We start from the raw sequence: 11,158 nt of genomic DNA, 5'->3' as shown, positions 1-11,158 counted from the left end.
CAGTTGCCTCTTGAAAAAAAGCATCTTTGGGGACAACTATGACAGAGAATCTCCATGGATGATCCTAAGTCCCATTTTTCAGTGCTTCAAACAGTGACTAAACGGCTGTAAGTTAAGGACCGCCTATACAAATGACAGTACTTTTTAGCGTACTGTAAGGAATCGAGTGGACTATCTCTAAAATAAGTCAGACTGCCTTTAAAATAAGTTTTGACTTATTGCTGGACACCTAATCCGGAATTAAAGTTCAGCTCAGCCTCTAGCACAAAGTAGCTGGCATCATCTCAAAAGCTGGCTTACTGTAACCTGAAATGCCACATTCCGGATGACTGCTCGAACGGCACACTCCAAAAACTTTTCCTATCCTCTCACTTGTCGGTGTTGGCGGCGCAGATCTGCTAAGTGAGAAATTAAGACGATGAAGAAGAAGGTAGTTTTTAAGATGTTAGATAAGCATTTGTCTGAAATGGTGTAGGATTTCCTGCCTAAGCAGGGGGACCTCCAAGGTCCCTTCCAACCCTGTAATTCTATTCTATTCTCTATTCTATTCTCTATTCTATTCTCTATTCTCTTCTCTATTCTATTCTCTATTCCATTCCATTCTATGGTTTGCTTGTTCCATAAACTAATGCGACGAAGCAATGGATGGGGTGACATGACAGCAGTGTTCCAATATCTCAGGGGCTGCCCCAAAGAAGAGGGAGACAAACTATTCTCCAAGGCACCTGAGGGTAGAACAAGAAGCAATGGGTGGAAACTAATCAAGGACAGAAGCAACCTAGAACTAAGGAGAAGTTGCCTGACAGTGAGAACAATGAATCAGTGGAACAGCTTGCCTCCAGAAGTTGTGAATGCTCCAACACTGGAAGCTTTTAAGAAGAGGTTGGACAACCATTTGTCTGAAGTGGTGTAAGGTTTCTTGTCTAAGCAGGGGGCTGGACTAGAAGACCTCCAAGGCCCCTTCCAACTCTGCTATTCTAAATGGCCATTTGTGGGAATGGCTTCAGGGATGAGAACGATTAAAATAATGGTCGGAGAAGAGGAGCAGAGTGCACCCAAGGGAAGGGGCATGGCAAATGCCTCAGAAGGGACCCTCCCTAGTTTCTTGGACTGTAAAGAGGAGGGCAGTTTCTATCAGTTTAAAAGTACAGGTAGTCCTCGGCTTACAACCGTTCATTTAGTGACCATTTCAAGTTACAACGGCCTTGACAAAAATGACTTATACCTGTGTTGGCGAACTTATGGCACATATGCCACAGGTGGCACGTAGAGCCATATTTGCTGGCACGTGAGTCGTCAGCTCCAGTGCACATGTGCACGCCGGCCAAATGATTTTTGGCCTTCCAGAGAGCTGGGCAAGGCTGTTTTCAACCTCCCCCCTCCCCCCCAGGATTCAGGAAAGCCTCCGGAGCCTGGGAAGGGTGAAAAATGGGTACAACGGGCCAACTGGAAGTTTGGAAACAATCTGTTTCCGGCTTCCAAGGGGGGGGGGGAGCATTTTCGCCCTCCCTAGGCATCAGGAAAGCCTCCGGAACATGGGGAGGGTGAAAACTCCCCCCCTTGCGAGTGGGGCTGCATGCACATATACAGGGGGTCTGCATGCAAATGCGAAGGGGTTGCATCCACATGCGCACGTGGGCGGGACGCATTGCATTTCGGGTGTGGGCACATGCGCGCTATCGCTAAGGCGCACACAATTTTGGCACACCTTTATAAAAGTTCACCATCACTGACTTATATTATGAAAGGAAAAAAAGTTGTGGGTAGCTGTTGATGCCTTATTTTATTGTGCCGAAGGAATGTCTCCCCCCCTTTTCTCTTGCTTTCCCCACCCACTATCCACTTTTTCCTTTTTCCTTCTCTGATTTCCCTAATATTTACTTTTGTATTCTCTTTGTGGGTCATATGATAAACAAATAAAAACTGTGTTAGAAAAAAAAGACATGACCGTTTTTCACTCATACAACATTTTTCATACTTGCAAAATCGTTACGATCACATGGTCAGAATTCAGATGCTTGGCAAGTGATTCATATTTATGATGGTTGCAGTGTCCGGGATTCAAGTGATCCCTTTTGCAACCTTCTGTTGTGGCCCTCCAGTGGCCAGAGGAGCTGGCAGCAGATTTGGACAGTGAGGAGGTTGGGAAGGAAGATGGGTGAGTCTTGGAGTCTGGGAAAGGCTCATATGTGGGCTCTGTGTCACAAGCAGAGAGGGGACCACAGCTGTCTGACAGTTCTCAGCTGCCTTCACAGTCAGACATCAGTAAGGCAGATGAACAACTGGAGCCTGTTCCCAGTGTGCGCCTGCACAGAATTGCCAGACTAAGGGAACAGCTAAAGAACAGGGATCGAGCTAGTAGTACGGCCACAGGTGGACGATGAATGGCCTCTCCCAGAGGAAATAAAAGAGGAGTGAAAGGGGAGTGGTGTTTGCAGGAGACCATTAGTTCGTTTCATTGGTTCGTGACTCTCTGAGACTCCTTGCCAGGTTTTGCAGAGATCGACCTGGCAGCTCTCCAAGCCAGATAAGGTCTGGGGACTGTAAATCCTCTCTCGAAAAACTTTGCTAGATGTGAATGAGCAGAATTCACAATCAATTGATAAAAGGGGTTCTGTCGGGACCAGGAGTTTGCTTCAGGCTCTTGGGAAGCCTCGGTAAGAACCTTCTGACAGGCAAAGTCAATGGGGATGCCAGATTCACTTAACAACCATGCAATTAACTTAAAAGCTGCAGTGATCACCTTAACAACTATGGCAAGAAAAGTCATAAAAAGGAAGGACATTCACTTAGCAGACGTTTCGCATAGCAACATAAATTCAATTGCAGTTGTATCCTGAGGACTTACTACCTGTAACCATGGGTGATGCTTCTTGTCTGGGGTACCCCACAAGCTGACATCACTGTGCCACTTTCAAAGTGAGAGGAGGCCTTTTGCACATCTCAACAGAGGGAAGTGTTCACTGGTCTCCCTCATGCAGCGCACTAAATCATAATACGATGTAGCTTTGGCCAAGTGTACTGTTTGAACCTTAGCCATTTGTAATTGAAAACCCTCCATATGGCTTAGCATATTTCACAAACTGAGCCGTCTGTTATTCAGATCAGGCTTACAGAAACCATAACTTAAACGAGATGGATGAAGCAGGCCATCGGGCCTCAGCTCTCTCCAAAGAGACTATAAAAAACTCCAAGGATACTTTCATCGTTTGCACTGGAGTAGTTTTATTTTAGGGTTAAAAAATCCAGCTTCAAAATTCACGTGAGTTCATTGAGGCTGTTTCCTTTGATTATTAATTTCCAGCAAATCCAAACTTGGTTGAGGTAATGAAGCAGGGACACTCTTTATCATCTTTTTTAGTTATGTTAATATTTGCATTATAATTCTAATTTACATGAAATATATTACATTACATTAATACACTGCATTACAATACGTTACATTCATAGGCATAATATATATCTGAGCCCATGAATGAATGAGGCAAGCTTTAGCTGTGCCGAGATCAAATTCGATGCTCATATTTATACTTTTACCGGGGAATATGTCCAGTCCAAATTTGTAAGATTTACCCTTGCCGTTCGAAGAAGCATTAAAAAATAGATAAAAGATTGGTTTGGTTTAGGTTGGTGCCAGAGCCAAGTGAACTTCATGGGTCACATGATACCCCTTTTGAGACCTTCTGACAAAGTCAACTTTTGTTGTTAATTGCGTATCGCAACCCCATGGACAATTTTCCTCCAGGCCTTCCTGGCCTCTACCATCTTCTGGAGTCCTTTGAAGCTCACGCCTCTTGCTTTAGTGAATCCATCCAGCCACCTCCTTCTCTGCCGTTTCCTTCTTCTTTTGTCCTCCATCGTTCCCAGCATTAGGCTCTTCTCCAGTGAGTCCTTCCTTCTCATCAGGTAGCCAAAGTCTTTGAGTTTCCTCTTCAGGATCTGGCCTTCTAAAGAGCAGTCAGGGTTGATCTCCTCTAGGACTGACCAGTTTGATTGCCTTGCAGTCCAAGGGGCTCGCAGGAGTCTTCTCCAGCACAAGAGTTCAAAGGCCTCCATTCTTTGGCGATCAGCCTTCCTTATGGTCCAACCTTCATAGCCATGCATTGCAACTGGGAAAACCATAGCCTGGACTAAATGCACTTTTGTTGGCAGGGTGATGTCTCTGCTTTGTACTATGCTGTCTACATTTGCCATTGCTTTCCTCCCCAGGAGCAAGCCTCTTTTAATTACTGGCTGCAATCCCCATCTGTGGTGATCTTGGAACCCAGGAAAATAAAAATGAACTTAACACCTGCAATAATTCACTTAACAACCGTGGCAAGAAAGGGGGTAAAATGGGACAAAACTCACCTGAACAAATGCCTCGTTTAGCAACAGAAAGTTTGAGCTCAATTGTGGGCCAAAATTCAAGGGCTACCTATCAATTGTACCCTCTTTTTATTATAACTCGGGTATAGGTGGTGCTTTCTGCGATTGTAAAGATTTGTTCCTGGTGGCGAGGTTAATCTTTTCTTTTTCTGACCAAGGACAGCCTCGAATTGCGTAGAAATCTGCTCCAGGGTCTGGAAAATAGCCAAGGCAGTCGCTGGGAATAGAGGAAGGAAGGGCTGGACGTGGACTGGCAGGGAAAAATTTCAGGCTGGTCTAGTTTTCTGCCAGTCTCAGAATGGGTGGGGAGGAACTCAAGCTGAGAAAAAACTCTTGTTAAGCCACGTTCCCCGAGAATATTATACTTTAAAAGAGCCAGCCTGCCTATTCATGTTTAAGATGGCAAACGATATAGTCCTCTACAAATAAAAGTCTTCTTTTGATTTTGTTCCAGGCATTCAGAATTCTCTGGTTTTGAAATGCCTGGGCTACCCTTATTTGATTTTGTGTGCTAAAGTGTGATATTTTACCAGCTCAAGCAGGTGAATTTTAGAGCTTCTGTTTAATTCTTTAATACTCCCCTTCCTTTGGACTAGTACATAGGTGCAAATTATATATACACACACACACACACACAGACACACATATATATATACACATACATATAAATATGTACATACATATATATACACATACACATATACATACACACACACACATATATATATACCAGTGGACCCAGAAAGCAGGCCACACCTACAGAAGAGGTTCCAACATTTTTTGAAACCCACCACTGGTATATAAATTCTGTAGAATAGTGAGACAAAAAGGGTGGCTCAGGGGCTAAGACACTGAGCTTGTCGATCAGAAAGGTCGGCAGTTCAGTGGTTCGAATCCCCAGCGCCAAGTAATGGAGTGAGCTCCCGTTACTTGTCCCAGCTTCTGCCAACCTAGCAGTTTGAAAGCATGTAAAAATTGCTAGTAGAAAAATAGGAACCACCTTTGGTGGGAAGGGACCAGCATTCTATGCGCTTTCGGCATTGAGTCATGCCAGCTTTGAAATGGAGATGAGAACCGCCCCCTAGAGTCGGGAACGACTAGCACATATCTGCGATGGAAACCTTTACCTTTAGAAGCCAAGGACGAGGCAAGGACTCCAAGCCCTTGCCTGCTGATGCTTGAAGGAAGGGATCATGGGGCGCTTGCAAGCTAGGGATGCCCTCTTTTTATCCGGGGGAAGCAGCACCCCTCGAACTGACTGCTGGAGAAGCCTGGAAAGGGGCTGCACAACCCCCCTTGCCGATGTGCATCTGCTAGGCTTACCCTTGGATCGCAGAGGGTAAAAAACACAGATAAAAGAGAAGGCAGTTGCTGCATCTGCTGCCGTGGCCTAGAGGTGGCGTTCCCACCTCACAACCAGGAGGTGGTGAGTTCGATCCTAGGTAAAGGAAGATGGGGGGGAGGGTTGGACTAGATGACCTGCAGGTGGTTCCTCCATCAGCCTTGCTTAGTAGCAAAGCTTAAAGCAAGCAGGCGGGGCTTACTCCGGAGTAAACGCGCAAGGAAGCGACCCAGAGACTTCCGATCCTTCTTGCCGGCTCGCAGAACCGCCGCTTTTTGCGCGGATTCCTTTCGCGCCTGCGCAGAACCGCGTGCTCCCCCCCCCCCACTGGGCCATACTCCCTCTCTCCAAACCGCACACACACACACATATGTGTATATACATAGAGAGAACGTGGCTGCTCCCTCAACCCGCCGCTCCTCCCTCCTTCTCCTCCTGCTGCTCCCAGTTCCGTGCCGCTCTTTCCTCTCTCTCTCTCTCTCTCTCTCTTTCTGAGGCTGTTCCCACACCCCTTCCCCGCGGCCGGCTCCTCCCCCCTCGCCAGGCTGTTCCGCTGCCAAAGGGCCTCTCCGCCCTCCGCAGCGCTACGGACCCAAGATGGCCGCCGTGTCAGTTTGGGTCTTCGTTGCCGTCTGGCCTGAGCCGCCTGGGCTCCGCCTCTCCTAGGCCCCGGTAAGGCTCGGCCGCCGCCGCCGCGGGGGGCTCCGGACGCGACCCTCGGCGGAGACTAAGGTGGGGGGGAAGAAGGCGGGAAGGGACGGCGCCGGAGTGGCCGGCCGAGCGTCTCCTCAGAGCCGGCGGCGCGCGCGAGAGAGAAAGGCCTCCTCCGCCTCAGGCCCCGCGGCCTGCTCCGGGCGCTCGCTCGCGCCGACCCCGCCAGGCCCCCCGCGGCAGGTGGAGAGGAGGCCGCTTCTCGTTCCCCGCAGCGGGCCCGTCGCCTCACGGCCAGCCGGCCTCAGGGGCTCTTGCCAGGCCCTGCTCGGGCGTCGCGGGTTAGGCCTCTCGCTCGCTTTCCTCAGCCGGGGGGGGGGGCTAATTCGGACCGCCTTTACCCCGCCAGGGAGCCCCCTCGCTTCTCGCTCCGTGGACGGCAGGGCTGAGGAGAACTGAGGCGCCGCCGCCGCTGCGGGCTGGTTCGCTTCTCTTTTGGCCGCGGCCCTCCCGCCTTGCTTCCGATCCGGGTCCCCTGCCTGCTTACCCGGCCGCCGCTTCTCCCCCCTTCCAGAACGAGGCTTATTTATTTTAATTATTCTTTATTTTTTGGTCGTCCTCTCCTCATCTCCGGCCGAAAGGCTCCCCCATCCCCCACTTCCTCGCCGCGGTGGTTTGAAGAGGCGGAGGGATCCCGGGATGCCGTCCCGCCACAGGAGGTCGTCGAAGAGAAGGAGGAGAGAGGGAAAGTTTTCCCAGGGAAAGTTACTTTCCCACAGGAAAGGTTTCTCCCTCCTCTCCCCCCTCTCTCTCCGCCTAGGTAGCCCGGGGTGGTTGGACAGCGATGGGATCCCGTCAGGGCTCCCCAGTTTTTGAGGGTTTTTTTCCGCTTCTCTTTTATCTCTCAGTCCTTTTTCTTCTTTCCCCTTTCTCCGTTTTTTATAAATAAATAAATAAATACATCCGGGAGGGGAGTTGGGAAAGTTTGCCAGTTAGTTGCCCCCATGGCTTTGCGTGTGTTTTTGAAAGAATAGAACGGTCCTGTCTATTCGTGTTGTAAAGGAGATCAGCTGTATGTAATGATTGCTATCCAATAGAATAGAATGGAATAAGGAATACAATAGAATAGAATACGGAATAAAATACGGAATAGAATAGAATAAGAAGTGGAGTAGAATAAGGAATGGAATGGAATACGGAATAGAATAGGAAAGAGAATAGGAAAGAGAATAGGAAAGAGAATAGAATAAATATTGGAATGTAGAATAGAATAGAATTCTTTATTGGCCAAGTGTGATTGGACACACGAGGAATTTGTCTTTGGTGCAGATGCTCTCAGGGTACATCAGGAGAATAAAATACAGTCTTCAAGATTCAAGGTACAACACAATGATAGGGTAACAAATAAGCAATCAGGAAACAATTTCTTGCAAAACACAACTCTCTTGTTTTGTGGGCTAAAGAAAGAATGTTTTGGAAGGGGTTTTGCCTCCCTGGTATAAATTTGGAGGTTGGTCAATGGCATCTGGCTGCCAAAAATTCAGAGTTGTTTGGGTGGGAGGGGGTGGGAGGGGAAGAAGAAAGGACTGACAATTGCTGTTTAAAATAATAAAGTTCTGAAATGCTTTCAGTTTCAGTTGTACAGCAAGTAACTGTTCTTAGAGGTAATTGGGGAGGGGTGTTTATAAACAGTGCTGTTGTGAGATAACAAATCCTACAATATCTTCTCAGATTGTGTTAAATTGCTTAATCTATGTTTTTTTCTCTCTTTCCTGCTTTCCTTGCAGGTTGCACAGTTTGCCTGTCAAATTGGGAATACCAAGCAGTGGAATGAAATGTATTGACATCTTTTTACTTGTGTGGATACATTTTTTTCATCTGGGTTTTCTTTTGGGGTGGGTATTGGAAAACATGAATCAGAAATAGGAAATACTGATGTTCGAAAAAAACAAGACCAATTTGGGGCCAAAAACGTATATGCTATGATTAACTGGCCCTCTTTCTCCGATCATCTGTTTTCCCATTGTGTGAAACTCCTTCAGCATAGGGATAAGGGATAACGACTCTATGGATATAAAGAATTTTTCACCATGGTAAAACTCGCCAACCCGCTGTACACGGAGTGGATTTTGGAGGCAATTAAAAAGGTCAAGAAGCAAAAACAACGGCCATCAGAGGAGAGGATTTGCAATGCCGTCTCTTCATCCCATGGTTTGGATCGCAAAACTGTCCTGGAACAGTTGGAACTGAGTGTTAAAGATGGGACTATTTTAAAAGTTTCTAATAAAGGACTTAACTCCTACAAGGATCCAGATAACCCTGGACGAATAGCACTTCCTAAACCACGGAACCATGGAAAGTTGGATGGTAAACCAAATGTGGACTGGAATAAACTGATCAAAAGGGCAATTGAGGGCTTGGCAGAGTCTTCTGGTTCATCTTTGAAGAACATTGAGCGTTTCTTGAAAGGGCAGAAGGATGTCTCAGCTTTGTTTGCCAGCAGTGCCCCTTCCACCTTTCACCAGCAGTTGAGGTTGGCCATTAAGCGTGCTGTTGGCCATGGCCGACTCCTTAAAGATGGACCTTTGTATCAACTCAACACGAAAGCAGTCACACACGCAGACGGGAAAGAGAGTTGTGAGTCTCTTTCTTGTCTTCCTCCGGTTTCACTCCTTCCACATGAAAAAGATAAGGTAAGAATTGCATGCTTGCTGAATCTTTGCTAGTGGTAACAAATGATATCCAGGCCTACCTTGAGTTGCGGAATTGTAGAAACGTTAATAGTGAGCTGTGTATGCTGGAATTTTCCAGTTCCCTTCTTGGCTCAGAAACTGACTTTCTATCAAGTCCTCTCTTTATCAGGTTGTGCCATCCTCAGTGTCAAAGTTACAGTCCAATGCTACCTTGCAAAGTTGTTGAGAGGATTTTTGAGAACGCATATGTAAATTATCTAAGGTGTTATATAAGTGATAAGCAGCCTGGACATCTGATACATATATTTAAATTGTAAATTTTACAGTGTTGTAAAAAAAAACCCTGGGAGAATCATTTCTGGAAGGATGGCACAAGTACTAAATTTATATAGTGCATAATTGTCACTGGCACTGGTTGGTTCATTGGAAAGTAAAATTTGTCAGTGGAAATATTGTCATTATCTTATTAAGTACATATATTCAGATTCCCAGATCCGCTCAAAAATAGGGATGGATTTAATATGGCAAGACACACATTTATTTTAATACAATGGTACCAATTCGTAATCCTAAATATGGGACCCTGGGTGGTAACCCCTGACTGGTTTTAAATGAGCTTTGTAATTAAATAGGGTTGGCAGTACTTGGATTAGAGACCACCAGGAACTCGAGGGCTGTATTCTGATTGGGAAATCAAGGTGGTAATTGCAAATCATGTTGACATTATTGCCAAGAATCTCTGATGTTTGTATCTGTATCAAAAATCAAGCTATGCCCCAAGGTGTCCCTACATTGGTATTAACAATCGTATCTGTTAATGTTATAAAATATATTCAGTGTTTGCTATTACAATCTTTCCTGCAATAGAACTCTTACCTTGTCTAGAGTGGTATAGAGGAGTCTCCTGCTTGAACAGGGGGTTGGACTAGAAAACCTCCAAGGTCCCTTCGCCAACTCTGTTATTCTGAAACTGCATTCATAATTTTAAGTTACTCCCTGGTTACTAACAGAATTAAAGGTATGGATTTATTTTCTAACTTCGGTGTTTTCTAATGATGTGATAAACATACTTTGACCTGTTCTTCTTCCCTTAGTCGTCATTGACTAAGACTAGAGTGTTATTCAGTGCTTATCATGGTGGTAATAAGTATAGGGCTGTGCATTGCTTCAGTCAGATCCTAAAAGTTACTTTGGAACATCAATATAGCACCTGCCTGTACCTCATAATCAGGCATGGCTTTTCCTGGGGTCACACAGCAACTGCAGAGGATGAACGTGGGAAAGGATGCAGTTGATTTAAAGAGGGGGTACTACATTAACTGTGGCATCCAGATGGAGTATTTCAGAACCAAAGCTCTGCACAGTCCTACCGGTAGTTATGCGCTTGAATTCCTTTCACTAGTAGTCCTAAAGCACAGTTGCTTTCAGAAGTAGTAGTAGGAGAAAATTGGGAGTCTGATACAGCAGCAAAGAGAAGAAAGTTTGAGTGTCATATTTGCTTGGTGAGCCTATAATTCCAATAGAAATGGTGTAATCGTCTGCAACAGTTACAGATTGAAGCATCCACAGAAGGAAGTTGGAAAGCTACTCAAAGTTTTTTCTAAGCCTAAGCTTGTCCGATGACAAATAGTTGGCTCCTAAACTCAGCTCACCTTTGCATTGAGTAAGAGTAGTGTATTGGGCAACCTGTTGGGCAGCAATGTGACCATTAAGAGTCAAGCTAGCCAAGGAGGTAGCTTATGGCAGAGAATTTAGCAAGCTAGGGCTTGAGTCTACTATATCGCTTACATACATGATGCTGTCATTCTTAGGTCTCCTTGAGTCTTAAAGTGGCATTGATCTCCGAATGATTTTTCTGTGTAGACTATGTCAATTATGTTGACAGTTTTAAAGTTTTGAGCCTTGATAGATTTGAAATCTAAGAATGAAGTGAAAGAATTGCCAATGTAGTGTAGTGTCTAATAGAATGATGTGTATGCAAATATTACAGTGTAACCCTGTTTACAACTTGCGGTGTAAATTTATTTGTTAGATTTATAGTCTGCTTTTCTCAAGTCTTATCTCTGCCTGTCTCCTTGCAAGCAGTGTTAGTTTAGTGTCTATC

The 11,158-nt window shown here is 45.7% G+C and overlaps 1 protein-coding gene across 3 annotated transcripts in view; it reads left to right on the top strand.

Annotated features, from left to right (window-relative positions):
- The first annotated feature begins 6,276 nt into the window (after positions 1-6,276).
- The window catches only part of KAT6A (lysine acetyltransferase 6A), a 79,294-nt gene continuing 74,412 nt past the window's right edge, over positions 6,277-11,158 (top strand). Inside the window, exons 1-2 of one of the 3 annotated variants that reach the window (XM_087706093.1) lie at positions 6,277-6,382; positions 8,149-9,054. In XM_087706093.1, coding sequence (XP_087562219.1) covers positions 8,452-9,054 — 603 coding nt within the window. In that variant the 5' untranslated portion in view covers positions 6,277-6,382; positions 8,149-8,451. The other 2 variants (XM_087706094.1, XM_087706095.1) reach the window with 2 other exon arrangements.

Source organism: Thamnophis sirtalis, unplaced genomic scaffold (assembly GCF_051295495.1).
Source record: "Thamnophis sirtalis isolate CommonGarterSnake01/CBP01778 unplaced genomic scaffold, rThaSir2_p1.2 scaffold_2, whole genome shotgun sequence".
NCBI lineage: Eukaryota > Metazoa > Chordata > Lepidosauria > Squamata > Natricidae > Thamnophis > Thamnophis sirtalis.
This window is presented reverse-complemented; position numbering and strand designations above follow the sequence as displayed.